Raw genomic sequence first — 17,588 nt, 5'->3', positions numbered from 1 at the left:
GCTGCATGCAAGGTAAACCGTGGAAAACAGAGGTCAGATTTTCAAACATGTCCAAATTGATTTCTTACGAAAAGTGCATGTCCAACCTCTTTAGTGTACCAAATATATATATATATACTCATACTCAATGACCACTTAAATATATACACCCATATACGCATGCACCAATGTATACACATATGTTCTAATTAACATGGTTAAGACATGGTTAAGAGACTTGGCTCATGAAATCAAACATTAGAATGGGCATTAAATGGTATCTAAGTGACTTTGATCATAGAATTATTGTTGGTTCTAGATATGCTGATTTGAGTATCTAAGAAACTGATGCACTGAGTATCAGTTCTGTGGGAAACAGTAGCTTGTTTTAAAAAAAATTCTAGAGGAGAAAAGACATACAGTTTCAACTGGACAGGATTGAGGCAGTTATTGAAGTAACCACATGTAGCAACCATGCTGAAGCGTATCTCTGAATTCACAACATAGAGAAACTTGATATCGGTGGACTATAGCAGCAGAAGATCTCTCTGCTAAGAGCAGAAAACTGAGGCCACCAAGCATCGCCCAGTCTGACAAATCTCAATTTCCGCTGTGACATTCTGATAGTAGGTTCTGCATTGTTTACTACAGCCTACCTAACTATGGTTACTGGCCATGTACATCTTTTAAATGTCCACAGTCTACCCATCTTCTAATGGCTACGCCCAGTAAAATAATTCACCATTTCAGGAACCATCTCAAGCTGGTTCCATATACATGACAATGATACCAATGTGCACCTTAATCACCACCACCAAACCTCAATCCAATACAGCATCTATGGGAAGTGGTGGAATGGGAATTTTTCAGTATAAACCTGCAAAAAAAAAATGCATGATTCTACCCTGTCAACTTAATCCAGAATCATATCTAAGCAATGTTTTTAGAACTCTACTGAATGTATCACGTGGGCAGTGCAGGACTTTCCAGGAGCAACACGGATCCCTCTCATTATTTATAAGAGTGTGCCTATTCAACTTGCTATTAAGCGAGGATATTATAATTCAAGGTATCCAGTTTAAATTGCAGATATCACTGTCCCCTTAAGTGTATTCTAATATTCCTGCATTTCAACCTCATTGTTGTTCCCGCTACGGAGCTGCAGTAAATACTGTACGTCCCCAGGCAAAGTTCATCACCCCAAAGAGAAATTTAAACCACTTAATCTGTTAGATTTTTCACACTTGACGATATTTTCTTAGCAAATCCCCAGGCTCGTAACCTTCAGTGATGTCTTGTACGAACGCTAACATGCAAAATCTGCTGCCAGCAAAATGAAATGACATTTACATGGCTCTTGTAAAGCAATCAGAGTGACGGAAAACCTTAAACAGGCAGGGCAAGGTAATATTTAATAAACGGCACGCACATCATCTGCCGAATTTGCATTTTTGTCGCTCACGGTACCTTTGGGATAAAAGCTTTTATTTGTGAAGTGATCATTACTTTAACAAAGAAGAGCTACTTAATAATTTCCACTTTAACTCTCCAATACGCTATCAGCTATTCAGTACCATTATGCTAAATTGTGTCTGTAATGATTTTATTGTCACAGATTGAAGGGGAGGATTTTTTTTTTATTCTGATAGTCTAACAAAAAGCACGAACACGTTCAACTGGCTAGTACTACTAGACAATTATACTATCCTCCCACGTTAAATCTATCCCATTACAGCTGTTATATGGTCCGAGAAAACTAGCAAAAACCATATGCTGAGCGTATGCTTTTGTTTTACGGGCTTTATTCGCTAAACAGTGAGAAACTGAACAGGAAAATAAAATAGGTAATTTAAGTTGGATTTGTTTCTAACTCTGATATTTTGCCTAGTTCGCTGATTGTTATGTAATCACAATTCACCATATAGTAAGTAAATCCCAGTATAATCCTTAGCATTAAATGCAAGGGCATGGCAACATACTAAGAAATAGTAGACTACCAAATATAACCCAGGCTAGCCAAAGCATGCCCTGCCTATATAAAATTAATTGGATGTGTGTGAATAATAAAATAATACTGACTTTTTCACCCCTCTGTGTGGTATTTTTGTGTATTCTTCATTCTTGGGTCCTCTATGAAAGGTCTGAGGGTTCTGCGTTGTATCTTGTATCTTGCGTAGTAGTTGTTCCTAGAACTGTACTTTTCTAAACAGCAATCTCAGAGGTCCAACCTGGAATCTGCAGAAGCCACTACCCCAACTTGTGGGTCACAACCTGGTAACAACTTACTGCCTTCATTTTCCACATGTCTTCTAGATCCTCTCTTAGTCCTTGGTATTGGTCCACCTTCTCATGTTCATTGTTCCTGGAGTTATGGTCACTGGATATTGCTACATCCACCACCACTGCAATCTTCCATTCCTTCTCTACCACAGCGATGGTTGGTTGGCCACTACTTGCTTGTCTTTTTGGATATGAAAGTCTCACAGGATATATGGATTTTCAACATATTTGATGTTCAGAATTTAATTTCAACATGTTTGATGTACATAACATTCTCTACAGTGCACCTAGCCTAATCTTCTTGATTGACTTGAAACTTTTCCGGTTCCCCTGAGAGGAAAGATAGGAGCACCCTAGGGAAAAATGCAGAGAAAACAAAAAAAAGAAGCCGGTCATCTCTAAATCCTTTACACTTGAAGTTGCCTGTTATGTGGGATGGAGAGTGGTCATCCTCACATTTACTACCCAGTACCCATAATATAATGCATTCTGTGGATGACTTGTCCATATATGCATTATTGGAAAATTATTAATAAATCATTACAACATCATGTAAACAGTTTCTTAACTATCTATGAATTTGAGGTAAAGTTAATTTTATGTATTTATTTTTAATGCACATTGAAGATTGGATTACTTGAATCTAGGTGGGACATGGTGTGTTCATAATAATGCTTTTCATGCACCATGTTAATTGTTTGAGTGATTGTTAAGCTTCAGAAAAGTTTACAACCTTCAAGAACTGAGATTAAATCCTATGACTTGCAATGAAACAGCAACAACATTGTCACACACTTTCTGCTGGAATAATAGTGCTGCCCATTGTATATATAAACAACGCCACTATAGATAGCCCCTTTCCTGAAGCATAAATGCACAGTTTGCAAGTCCTTTAAGCCTTTGTAAGTCACATTGAGAACACCTGCTTTTTAAATTAAGGTGATAGTCTTCCCCATGGGGTTTTGACAATCTGTGATGTTCTAAAGCAGTTTGAGATTGTTCCACCATGCTAAAAATCTGCATTAAAATGCAAAAGTACCCTGCCAAACCTCTTCAAATTATTAAATTAAACCGTTTATATATTTAGACTCAGTTAAAGTTAAAGTAGGTTGAATATATGCAAACTTTAACAGAAAATAAATGCACACGTGTAAGCTCTCAATGATGATACTTTATCATTATAAGTAAATGAGATCATGTCACACACTCCATGGCTTCATGGACTGATTTGCAGAATGATCACTGAGTTCGCTTGCTGAATTTAGGGTATCTGTAGTCGGTGCCCTTCCCTTCATTGAAATATATGGGAGTCTGCATCTTTTAATTACGTCTTTGGAAATCTCAGATGCGCAATGTTTGCACTTCCAACACACCTGCATGTAGCTTCCATTAATTTTAATAAATGTCACTTTGTAAATTTGCTGCCAAACATGTAAGTGGCACGTTCAGAGCACAATCCATTATTCTCCCCAAAGCTTTCAGAATGTGGGGACACTGCACATGAACCCAAAATGTGGCATAATATCAGGACAATAAAATACATTCACTGCCACGCATTTACTACCAAGCCCCCATAGATCTGGAAAACGTATTCCGAGATTTTTAAAATTTTGTACTGTAGTAAATATTTAGGGTGGAGTGTCTCTTTAAAACTGAGTCAGAAAGAAAATGATATTATATAAAGCATGAAAATTGCTGGGATATAAGGCATTTTATATTAGGGATAAATGTTGAGGAGCCGTATTTATGACAATGATATTCTGTAATCTTCTCATAAGCCGTATTCATATCATTATCATATTAGCTTTTCCAACATCTGTGTCTAGCTCATATATGCATCTAGAAGCCTGCAATCTGTATGTAAGCCTTCTAGCCTTATGCTGTAATATGTTATAGAAATGAGAAGGTACAATGCTTTCACTTCCATATAGATTTCAGCTTTATGTGTCCATGTATATTGCCATTCAATCTACATAAAATAGAAATCTATCTGTAATGTAAACCCATTTTACCAAAGAAATGGTAACTATCCCCAAGCATTATATACAATATACTCTATATGTCTATTATGATTATGATAAATACTTATAGCTTGCATATCTACCTGTCACCACTGTCACTTGGGCAAACTGGAAGACCTAATTAAATTCAATTCTTGTTTTTTCTAATAAGGTGATGCTTTCTAAGATTGATCTACTGACTTCTCAGAAAGTGCATTCTCCAGTTAAATAGACACTCCATTGCCCAAATAAAATAAAATAATTGTTTAGTAGATATACCCCCCAATGAAAACACTCTTGCAGTTAATTGGGCATTTTTTTCCACTTGAGTTATATCTATAAACAGTTTGCAAAAGCCACAGTTCTTGTGTTCTGCCTTTGCAAGCCCTCCTCTTCTAAGCCCGCCCAGACTTTCTGTGGCTGTCCAATCACAGACTTCCTAAAGCAGCTCAATGAGAAAGCTTGGTAAGGCAGGTGCTCTGGGCAATTGCTGCCTCTTGAGTTTAGTTCCACTAGGAGGAAATAACAGGACAGGTTGTTTGCTTGACAGTCAGGGGGTGTAATAAGGTTAATTTTTAAAAGTGACAATTTCTTTCAAAAATAGAGGACACACTCTTCAGTAAGCTAAAGTGTTTTAGGGTTCCTGAGTGTCCCTTTAATTGCTAAATTTTCATTCAATAGTTCCCAGAATTTTAAGATAAAATAGTTGAACTGAAAATATTCTTCAGCCTAACTACGCTTTTAGTTAGCTATTTTATTCTACAATTTGAAATTCACTTGGCAGTTCCTGAAAATGTGTTCAATGAATACTAACATTATGTACTATGATTTCCAATATGCTTGGCCAAATATTACCCACATGTTATACACATTTATATACTCTGGGCCCTTTGAAACTCAGGGGGAAAAAAGTTCTTACTATACTCTGCTTTGCTGTTAAATGGTAATCATATTATTCTTATTTTTCATGTGAATCATAATTGTGCTAGTGACATTGTCATTAAATTATTTTATTGTCCCATAAAGAGGATCATGTATTATATGATAAGAGCGTTGTAAAACATGCCCATTTGCTGTAATTTGGAAAATACTCCATTATCAAAGTTATGAGCAAAATGTTACTAATCCAAGTTGTGCATGGGCAAAATGTAGCCCTAAATAGCAGACCTGGGAAAATTCTCACACTTCGCTAAGCTTGGAGATTTGTAAACTCTGCTATATCGATCGATATTCTTTATCTCACAACTACACAACACATTATTTAGTAAATACACTGTAAAATAGACCTTCTTTCTGACTGGCTACAGGTTTCCTAATGTTTTATTTTAGTGTTTATAACGTATGACAGTCTAAATCAGGGGTAGGAAACCTTTGGCACTCCAGATGTTGTGGACTACATCTCCCATGATGCTTTCTCGACAGTATAGCTAAAAGAGGATCATGGACGATGTAGTCCACAACAGCCGAAGTGCTGAAGATTGCCTATCCCAGGTCTAAATCATCAGACAAGAGGAGTTATTCTGATCAGATTTTCTCTTTTCTCTAAAAAGCGATCAACACATTTTTTCCTCTCCATGTTCCTATGTAAAAGACTTGTGATGGGAGTTGTAGTTTAGCTTGGGATCTTCCTTTATGCCTACCCTGCAATTATACATATGAGTAAAATGTATTACCCATCCCTATTCTGCTTACTGCTAAGAAATATTGTGTCATTACTACTTTGCGATCTCAAATAAACTAGCGCAAAACATTAACTATCATTCCGAGGCAATTCAAGCAAATGTTTTTGTTGTTCTTACTAAACTGTAAATGTAATTCAATCATGTAGTCAGCTATGCAAAACATAGGCTAAAGTAGGCAAAATGGTAATATAGCGGAGTCTGGAAATGTTTCCACCTCTGCAATTTTGACTTTTATTTTGCACTGTTAAGTGAATAGACCTTGCATGCTCGCATGCATGATATCCCTTTAAAATATTACTAGCTGTGTGTGTGATTTGTGTAAATGTTCCCTTTTAAAATATCTTAAAACGTTAGTCGATTATAGATGCTTTATAGATGTGGGTGTCACATAAATGCTTTCTTCCTAATAATATTGTTCTTATCTATTTTGATCCTGAGTGATATAATTTTACCTATAATAAGAGAAAGTCTCTCTTTTTTTCATGTCTCTTGGAAAGCAGCTACACCATGTATCAAAGCAATCAGTCCGAGCGAGGGGTGGACCACAGGAGGTGCCACGGTTATCATCATAGGAGACAACTTCTTTGATGGGTTACAGGTCATTTTCGGCACCATGCTGGTCTGGAGTGAGGTAGGTGTTTTTTTATAACTTTGTGGTTTTATCCCTGCTGGTCTACTTCCATATTACTGCTAAACGTTTCTTAACATCATCAGTCCCAGAGGGCTGCGCAAAACAATAGCTTTGCACAATCCTATGTGGCTGGATGGGTTAAGACACATAGTCCAAAACAAAGGGTTCATCCTTCGGTTGTTGATAAACATGATTTAGGCAGGTAGAAAGGTGATGTACCGCATGTCAAGAAAGAGATTTATCGAATATTGGAAAACCTCTGTGTCAGTGCTGAAGTCATTACCTAGATTTTACAAGAAGCACAGATTTTGGTGACAATTCAGAGCTAAACGAGGCTCTAAAAGTTCGACAGTTAATGAATGGCAGAGATACTACGTCCCACATAGAAAGTAGCTGCCTTGCATGCATACACAAAATGTGTTAACAGAAGGCATGCAATTTAAAAATAAAATGGGATAGTAAATGAAATAGCCTAATAAATTATTCACGAAATAGATGATCCCCAGCAGTGTTATAAAACTGAGCTAGAACAAATTTGGAAATAGCGTTTTCTTGTTCCAGCAAATATTACAAAGTGTAAGTTACCATGAACTCAAAGTGGAATTCAAATGTTAGCATTTTTCTGAAAAAAGGGTAATATGTAAAAATACTGTCAATAGAAGCCTGGTAAAGCTAGGCTGTTATCTTCTGGTCTGGGTGGAAAGGGTCATATCCACCATATCTCCCAACAGTCCTGGGTTTAGTAAGACCATCCCATGCGCTCCTGTCCTGCCACCCCAGGTTAGTTACATGGCGTCCTGCATTGAGGAACACCAGGTAAATGTCCCCAATCAATATAGAGCTAGGGCACCAAAGACTTTGCTTTGAATACTGGTCAATTCACACTTTAGTGACAAGGCCTGTATGTACTGCAGTCTGTAGTCAGTCTCTCACACTGCAAAACGCTGTCACATATTAAGTCCATGCCTTCGAAAGCACTCTGTGCATGTGCTGCCCTGCGTGTATGCGACCAACCTGTCTGCCAGTCATCCTGTCGTACATTTGTTACAGACTGACATGTCCCTTCTTTCAGTCTCAAAATTGGCAATCGAATGTATTTTTCCAAAACAGCAGTGTGTGCATTACAGAATGATGTACCACAATTAACACACAACACTTAACTTGGCTTTAGAGACCGATGGTCGCTTAATTTCTCAACAGTTTGGTTCTTCAACATTTACAAAAGCCCTGTGCAGCGTCCCTCCCCGTGTGTGCAGCATCCTTTTACCTCTGCAGAAACGTGCTGCTTGCCTGCTTCCTACCTCTCAGCAGAGCCTTGTGCTGAATCCTTTTCCGTTCTGTAGTCTGCAACCTTAAGCTTCATTCTGCAAGATGTGTTGTTACAGCAGGGAGCCTAATTATGACAAAATATTGTTCCAGAGTTGCTTAAAGTGATAGCAAAACCTCATAAAGTTAAAAGTCTTCTTTTATTGGTTCTACAGTAAAAGCAAATGTTAGTACCAGTGTGCGTGCTAACTGGATGGACAGAAAGAGAAAACATGCAGTGTCACACATTTTCAGCATGCTCGGGAGGTCCACGTTTGTTTCATACATTCTCAGGGTTATTAAATAAATCAGGGGTGCCCAAAAGGTAGATCTTGCAAAAAAGGCAGATCTTGCAAAACTCCCATAATGCCTTGCATGCCTTTGCGTGTCTTTAAAATGACAAAGCATCATGGAAGTTGTAGTTTGACAAACATCTGGAGATCTACTTTTTGCATTAAACCATTATTGGAAGATTCAAAGTGACTTTCACATTTTTTAGTAACTCAATTAGAAAAAAAACAAAAAACAAGTAAGCTGTTCGCTTTCAGTCCAACTATTTTAACCTAAAATGTTAAATTAGCTTTAAATTGTTGTCAGTTCACACTTTAGTGATTAACCCTATATGTACCGCAGTCTGCCTAGGTCAGTGATGGCTAACCTTGACACCATAAATTGTTTCTGGACTACATTTCCCATGATGCTCAGCTAGCTTTTAGAGTCTAAAAGCTAGCTATTGTGTCAAGGTTAGCCATCACTGGCCTAGGTTGTGAAGGTGCAGAAACAGATACAATTCAGAGAGCTATTGGTCTCTTAAACTGTTTGAAATACTAGCAGCCTCAATGATCAACAGTTTGTGGATCTGTTTTTCGCAGCACAAGCACTTTAATATACACTAAAACTTACACTGTCTGTTTTGGTTTGCATGTAATTATATGAACCTTAAAGAGATATCCGCACAATTTTTAAAAAATTATATCACTTTGAGTTTTGATAATTATTATTTACCAGCTCCTGGTTTTTACCTGCTTATTGTTTTAGTTAGTGTTTCTTAGATTACGGATTTGCCCATAACTTTTAAAAAGAAACATTCAGTATACCGTACTTAAATATCCCTTAAAATATAATGGTGTGTGGCAAAAATAAAAATATATATTTAAAGCCATGTGCTAAATAAAATACTTGAATTGTGCTAGAGAAAAGATCCCTGTACTGTTCTCATAGGGACCACTTAAATCTCCATTTAGCACCTTTGGCGGACATTAACCCCACAGTATGTTTGGATTACCCTCGGATACCATTTCATGTGCTATTATACAAGGAGAGGAAAATAATTGGCAGAGATTACAAAGAAAAATATTAATAGCCTGAAAGTGTGTTTATAACAGTAACTCTTAGCTAAATGCCGTTATCATCCAGCAGAAGAAAAACTAGGGCCTCTTTTGTATTTGGAGACCATGTGAATTCTTTGTCAGAATTCGGCTAAGAAATTTCACCGCGGCAGGACAATGCCAGGCTCTCTCTGAGAGACGAGTGAAGACAGCAAGGGAGAAGTTCTGATGCAACTGGGAGGCAAAGTGCACAAATCTTATATTACAGAGAGCTTTAGAGCATAAAAAGCTTGCTAACAAGGAAACCCCTAACAATTCCTGAGAACTGAGAGCAGTACAGAGCCGCATTGTTACCCGACATTTTACACGTGTTGAGGTCGTGGCTTTGCTGCATTTATTACACAAAGACGCAGCTAATGAGAATCAGAACGTTGAAATTCTGACGTTTTAGGGCCAGCAGAGCCAGAGATCTGGGCTAATTGATACATTTAGGCTTCTTCTAGCTGTGCCTACCCCATGCCTATCCTGTTTCACATATGTTTGCAATCCTTTCAGCCAATTTATATGTTGCGAGAAAATTTGAGATTCATCCCCCAGACTTTTCCGCAATTTCCTAATATACTTTTCCAATCAAATGTATAATTTTCGTTCATGTTTTCTAGTGAATATAAACTTCATAGGCCCCATGGAAATGTATTGGTTTGGGCATCCAGGTTTAAAGGAACACGCTAAGTACCATAACCAGTGCAGATCATTTTGGTGCAAAAAATTTCCACTTCATTTCCCATTTTATTTTTCCAAGCATAGATATTGATAATGCAGAACTGTAATTTGGTTTGATGTTATCCATAGATTTAAAGCAACATAACCATATATTATTTGTATTGATTTTATTTGATTTCTAATTGATTTTATATATTAGTTAGAATGAGAACACCTTTCTAATCTTATCAAACACTGAAACGTAGAAGCAAAGAAATAACTCTTGGGGTCTGTACATTGGATTTGAACTGGAGCAGTCCTGTCTTTACCAAGACAGACAGACTATAGGTACTCCTGTGCTGATAATATGCCTTAGAAATAAAATGTTTTCAGTGTCACAAATATCACCTTGACACAGATTCAGCATGGTGGCCGCCCGGCAGTAAATATCTGTGTTCCACCATAGTCAGTGTAGGATCGTATTTTACCAGGCTGCCTTAAAGGACCACTATAGTGCCAGGAAAACATACTCGTTTTCCTGGCACTATAGTGCCCTGAGGGTGCCCCCACCCTCAGGGACCCCCTCCCGCCCGGCTCTGGGTAGAGTAAAGGGTTAAAACTTACCTTTATTCCAGCGCCGGGCAGGGAGCTCTCCTCCTCCTCTCCGCCTCCGATCCTCCCTTTCGGCTGAATGCACATGCGCGGCAAGAGCTGCGCGCGCATTCAGCCGGTCGCATAGGAAAGCATTTACAATGCTTTCCTATGGACGCTTGCGTGCTCTCACTGTGATTTTCACAGTGAGAATCACGCAAGCGCCTCTAGCGGCTGTCAGTGAGACAGCCACTAGAGGATTTAGAGGCTGGCTTAACCCTTATATAAACATAGCAGTTTCGCTGAAACTGCTATGTTTATAAAAAAAAAAGGGTTAAACCTAGCTGGACCTGGCACCCAGACCCCTTCATTAAGCTGAAGGTCCTTTAACTCCATTAAGGTCCTTTAACTGTAATAACATGTGCAAATTAACCCCTTAAGGACCAAAGTTCTGGAATAAAAGTGAATCATGACATGTCACACATGTCATGTGTCCTTAAGGGGTTAATATGGATACATGGTAAGTGGCGCACTAAACTGATATCTTGGGACACAATGGGATCACAGCCTGGTTCTTTTAGCATATATAACAAAGTATACATTTCCTTACATCTGTAAATATTAGAACATGAATCATTTTCAATAGATATTTAATATTGCCTTTATTGCATTTACATCTGGATGGTGGCAGCATGTGCTCCTGAGCAAAAACTGACACAGAATAACGTTTCTTAAAAAAAAACAAAAACAAAAAAAAACATTAAAAAAGTATGTTGAGTCCAATATTAACTTTATAGAACATTTCAAGGGGTAGAAACAGTGTTTTAATAAAGTATTGTGTTTTCTTGAAATAACCCTTGCTGGCACGGATTAGAAAAGGAAAGCGAAAACTCATCTGTGATCCCATGTCACGGCCAAGTTCTCCCTCCAGCCCAATTCGCCTTTGTTGACATCACTAATAACACTGCTTGAGGTGGAGTTTGCAAAGTGCAAAGGTGGTAACCCGATATAAAAATGTGACCCTATATGAAAAAAATATATAAATACAGTCATATAAGTTAGTGTTTGGATGAAGAATTGTATTTCTTGGAATTAGGTTGTGCGCGTGGCTGAATTTCCAATTCTTTTCTCCACTGCCCTTCCCAATACATCATTTATTTAGAATTGCTTTTATTGGCAATATGAAACAGATCATTATAGTGCTGGATACAGCTTGTTTAGCTGGACCCTCATACAAAGTGACTTCTAGGGTAGAGATGGCTAATTTCGGGATTGCCAAAGTTTACATTTCCTGCAAGTTAGCTAAGTTTTATAGGAAATGTAGTCCACAAACATTTGACATGCCAGAGTTAACCATAAGATTTAACTTTAAACTACTAAATTTAAGAGAGGAATCACAAAGGCACCGCAATGCCCACCTGTCTGCCTCACAAAGGGGGGGGGGGGGGGGGGGGGGGGAAGGGGGAGGTTTAGAGAGAAAGCTGTTTGACTGATTTGTTGCCAATTAAATAGAAATAGCTTTATGCTCTATTTTCCCCCTTTATGTACTGTCTCTGCTTGTTTTTAATAATGCCTTGATGGCAGGATGTCTTACAATATGTCTTGTGTACTGAGGAAACATTCAGGTCAACTAATATTTCCAGGTCCTCTTAAAATAGCTTGTCACTGTGATTGGTCTTAGAATAACTTTGCAGCCTAGTCCCAGCCACCTGAGAATTGTTCCAGAGCCAGAGTTTGCTACTGCATTAAAGATAAGAATATGTATAAGCGTGTGTGTGTGTGTGTGTATGTATATATGTGTATATATATATATTTATAGATAGATAGAGATATGTACACATGTAGTTGTGTACTTAATGTATTTCAATGGGCAGATCAAATTAAAATCTTACTCATCATTTCATATAAAAGATACATAATAGAAACAATGTCAGTTGGTCTCATAGTTTATTATAATGTTTCCAAAATGTTTCCTATATGGCTTTGTTTTCCCTTAATACATGGATCATTGCTCATCCCAATCAGGGATATTTACATTTCTTATCATTCCATATCTAACTCCAGATCCATGTTTTCTGACCACTTTGAGGTGGTCTTAATCACATTTAGGGATGCATCCAAACTTTCATCCATGACTGCCCAATCCTTGTCCCCTGCACACTATAAGAGGACGGAGGAGATCAATAGGTCTCTAATAAATTAAATTTCCCAATATTTATATGTACTTAAAGGGACACGGTAGATTGGTTATCTTGCCTGGAGTCCTCTGGTGCTGTCCCTCCATTCAATCCTAATGCATTTTCAAACAGATTATCACTGAATGAAGGACCATGGCCACCCATAGTTTAGCCATACCAATTCATACCAGCAGTGGGTGCTGTGATAGACTGAAAGCAATCAGATGACTCTCTTAGCCAATTGCCTCCCAATGCTGCTCAGACTAATGTTTTCGAATTTGCCCAAGCAGCACAGAGGGGTTGAGCTACTGGGGACTTTTATTTAGCATTAAAACATTAAAAGCGATTTAATGCTGAATGGAAGGTTGGCGCCACCAGAGGATTCAAGACACTATGACTTACTTATGGAGAAGAAGCAGTTACAGTATCTATAGCGTCCCTTTAACCTTTATGCTCAACGTTGCATTGGTTATTGGCAGAGGAATATATGATTCTAAGTTTGAGCTTTCATCAATGTTTCTCACATATCTGGCACTGAAGAAGTTGATACATGCTTTCTAATTGAGCTATTAAGATGATTTAGAGGAGGCGGAGGTTCAGATGGGTTTCTCTCTATATATATATTTTTATATGTTTATTGGTTTCACAGCCTAAATTCCAATTGAAACGTATTTGTGTTTAAGCGGGTGAGTGCCTGCGCAGAGGCGTAGTTATCAGAACACAGGTAGGTATGCAAATTGGTGCCTGCGCAGAGGCATAGTTATCAGTACATGGGTAAATAGGCAGAGTGTTGCCTGCGCAGAGGCGTAGTTATCAGTATATGAGTAAATAGGCAAGTTGTTGCCTGCGCAGAGGCGTAGTTATCAGTACATGAGTGTGTATGCAAGTTGTTGCCTGCGTTGAGGCGTAGTTATCAGTACATGAGTGTGTATGCAAGTTGTTGCCTGCGTTGAGGCGTAGTTATCAGTACATGAGTGTGTATGCAAGTTGTTGCCTGCACTGAGGCGTAGTGATCTGTACATGAGCGAGTATGAAAGTTGTTGCCTGCGCTGGGGCGTAGTTATCTGTACTTGAGTGAGTATGCAAGTTGTAACCTGCGCAGAGGCCAGTTAATCAGATTGCACGTTTTACTACTTTTAGTCTCATATTTGGATGTGTATTTGTCTTGAATCTTACTCTGATTGTGTTCAGTTCTTGTGGTCCCGTTGACGGGTGTGCTTTTGAGTGTCTGTCTCAGTGTTTGTGTCTAGTGGGGCCTTTTGCGGTTTTGTTGGACTCCTATTGGGCACTATAACAGCTAGTGTGCGTGGGTGTTCCTCCTTATGTTACAGAGCCCTCGTACTTTGCATTGTGGTTAAGCCACAGTAATCGCAGTGGTACTTGGGTTTCTCTATATTAATTTAGAACTTAGCAAATCATCAGCTTTCATTGTGTCAAAATGATGCAACATTTCAGTTTCTATAAAGGGTTTTGTGTGAACCCATATTAGATCACAAATGTAATATTATTTTTTTGTCAGTAGTCAAAGATAGGTAACAGCATGCACTTCTTTTCATACCAATTTAGATGTCCATGGAAATGAATTGCACCCTGCCAATATAACCAAAATTGTTTGCAAGAAAGGGATCTCATTTATATTACTAACCTGGGCTCTGACACATACCTAGCATCAGAGAATGTACTTGGTGGTGACTATAAACAAAATACAGCACTTTAGACCAGTGGGCTTCAAATATTATTTTTAATGTCATTTTTTTTAACCAAAATGTATTGCCATTAACGTAGTTGTAGAGTATCAATATATCTCCTTGGAAGCCAAGTTGTTTTTGAAGTGTTTTTCATGTTATTATTCAGCTAGTCTCTACATTATTCATTATTCATTTACAAATGGTTATAACATTCCTATCAAATAAAGGACAAGTGTCATCTCAAAACTATTCTTAATATAACGAGGGATGAGTTTTTCTGATTTTTTTTTTTTTTTAGACATACTTCATTATTTAAAAAAAAATCTATTTCCTTTTAACACGTGTTGAAAGGATTATTGTGTAAAAAAACTTTTTTGAGTTGTACAGTTGTCCTTTAAACAGGTCTGAATTTCTTTGTCATTCAACCTGTTTCTGTTAGCATGTAAGAATTAACGGTTCGTCAGATGTAGGTAAAATGTATTCCTGTATTATTAATTGATTGTAATTTGTTTGGTTTTTGTTAACTCTATTTTGTATAGTTTTTCGTCTTTACGGCAGCACCACTAAGAAATGCATGTTTTGGGTGTGCCCCCATTTCCCAATTTTTCAGTCTACATTAGACACAATTACACAATTACAATGTAAGCTACAAATTCTCAAAATACAAACTTGAAAAGAATTGTCAGGTTGCAATGTTTAAATTATTTGCATTTAACAACTGTTAGTATAAGAGAGTTCAGGGGTGTATTTAATAGGTGGGTAAATATAGAACGAGGGACTGAATTAACATTTAACAGAATTATCTGTTTTACCATAAACAAAGAATCAGGTTTTAGTGAATATTCGGGTCCAAGAGGAAAATGAGTCAAACAAAGGACCAACAACCTATGATGTTATTATTAGCTCTGCGATTATGTCACTGACAGTAATATAAGGAATTAGTGGCTTGAAAACAGGATTTCGACCATAAAGTTTAATACTTCTCATTAAAACGCTTCCTGAAAATACGAGCACAATATCTACTCAGCCAACTAAGTTGTTCATTTGCACGTAATCGATACTGAGCACTTTGCTTTCATATCTATTGACCTGACTTCAGTTTGTCTCTATTAACATCATGTTAATAGCAATCCGTCATTGTACAACTCTCGATACCGAGTTACGACTACGACATTCTCCTTGTGTCGAGCGTGAAAAGATCTGAACGTAATTGTCATTGCCTTCTACATGTTGCATTTAAACATTGACAAGTTAATTACATCTTTTATGGCTTTGTTTATGAATGTGTGACAGGAAGATGTTACGGAGTATCAGAAAAATACAACTACCCCTTCTTTTACTCATTGAAATTTTCCTTTTTTGTTTCTTTCTGTAGTTAATAACTCCGCATGCCATCCGCGTACAGACTCCTCCCCGACACATACCAGGAGTGGTAGAAGTCACATTATCCTACAAATCAAAGCAATTTTGCAAAGGGACACCCGGGAGGTTTATATACACAGGTAGGTTGTGTTACTTTTAATGTTTTGTTTGGTGGCATCTACTTTTTCATTTATGAACTTTAGAAATGTTATTTATTAATTATCCAAGTTTCCCAATCTTCTCAATTTTTCCTACTGCGCTTTGAATTTTGAAGATTATTTGCTAAACTAGGAATGGTCTGCTAGGCAGAAGTATCTGACATAAAAAAATAGAGTTGGTATTTTTTTTTTCTCCAATTCAGCTTTTTTGGCCTGGTTATCACAGGACAACTTGCAGTGAATTTTGTGATACCGTACATTTGCTGGATGTGCATCATATACCTCTGAAGGACTAAAGAACATGTTAATGATAAAAAAAAAAAAAAACAACAATAATTGCTTGTATGCTTAAAATTTCCAAATGTCTCCTTCTATTATCTTAATGATATGTGTAGAGGAAGCCAGGGACTGTGGTGTACCTGCCCCTTTCTGTTCTCTCTTAATAACTGATCAGCCAGGAAAAAAAGATCAATCATTGAGAACTTGAGGCCAACACAAACATATCGACAAAAGCAAAGCCAATAACAGCCCAGCGCAGAAACTCCATTCATCATCTGAGATAGAGACGAGCCTGGAGGGAATAGCAACATTGCCCATTGTCTGTAGATAGACTCCATGAGTGAGCTAATTGTCTGTCTGACTCTATATTCACTCATGATCCTGTATGCAGGCTATTCCTCTCTCATAGTACTGCGCTGAGGGTATCTCAATCTTACTGCTACATTCTAAATGCCCCTCTCTTTTATGGCTGCATTCTGTTGTGTGCAGTGCTGCACCGTGACTGTCTCTCATGGTAATGCTTTATGATTGCTGCTCTCTCACAATAACTGCTTCTCTGCCAGAGTGCTGTGCCATGACTATTTTTCTATTAATGTGCTGTGTTATTACATTTTTCTCATAGAACATGCTCTACATTCATGGCACTGCACAATCCCATCTCTTTCACACTACCATACTTTAATCAACCCTCACATATACTACTCTACCATGGCATCTTGTCTCTTACAGTATTGTACTATAACCACTTCTTATAATAATGTGCTGTAATGGTTCCTTTCTAAAAATACTACTTTGTGACTACCCTTATATCTTGGTACCACTTCATGACTACTCATTTCATCATCCTGATCACTCCTCCTCCACTCTGTTAATACTGTACATCTTCCTGCCTCATAGTATTATGGGGCAGGAAGATGTACATAAGGCTGTATCCTGACCACTCCTCTAAAACTCTCTTAATACTGTACTTCTTCCTTTCTCATAATACTGCACCATGACCACTCCTCTTCCTCTCACAGTACTACACCATGACCACTCCTCTTCCTCTCACAGTACTACACCATGACCACTCAATTTTCTCTCTTATAGTATTACACCATGATCTTTCCTCTTTCGTAGTACTGCTGAGGTAAGGATATAAGCTTAATACCTGCCCCAACCAACCAGAACATTTTAGACTCCTGTATAACTCATTAGTAACTGACAATGGCCAGGGGGAACACAGTAAATAACAAAATAACAGTGGCACCTACTATTTGTGATAGAATGCCCAGTTTACGTTGTGTAACTCAATGGATTTTAAAGGATTAAGGTATTTAATGAAGCCCAGTTCATAGCAACAATCCAGTATCTAATTTTTATACTAGTTAAGTAAGTTTCCTGTGTGACTTAGAAATCACTGGGAAGTATATGATGAACAGCCCCC

At 37.8% G+C, this 17,588-nt stretch overlaps 1 protein-coding gene across 2 annotated transcripts in view; it reads left to right on the top strand.

Annotated features, from left to right (window-relative positions):
• The window catches only part of EBF1 (EBF transcription factor 1), a 291,472-nt gene that overhangs the window by 224,572 nt on the left and 49,312 nt on the right, over positions 1-17,588 (top strand). The window contains exons 9-10 of one of the 2 annotated variants that reach the window (XM_063447762.1): positions 6,442-6,572; positions 15,739-15,865. In XM_063447762.1, the coding sequence (XP_063303832.1) occupies positions 6,442-6,572; positions 15,739-15,865 (258 nt within the window). Of the gene's footprint in view, positions 1-6,438; positions 6,573-15,738; positions 15,866-17,588 lie in introns of both variants that reach the window. The other variant, XM_063447761.1, reaches the window with a different exon arrangement.

This window comes from Pelobates fuscus, chromosome 3 (assembly GCF_036172605.1).
Source record: "Pelobates fuscus isolate aPelFus1 chromosome 3, aPelFus1.pri, whole genome shotgun sequence".
In the NCBI taxonomy this organism is placed as follows: domain Eukaryota; kingdom Metazoa; phylum Chordata; class Amphibia; order Anura; family Pelobatidae; genus Pelobates; species Pelobates fuscus.
This window is presented reverse-complemented; position numbering and strand designations above follow the sequence as displayed.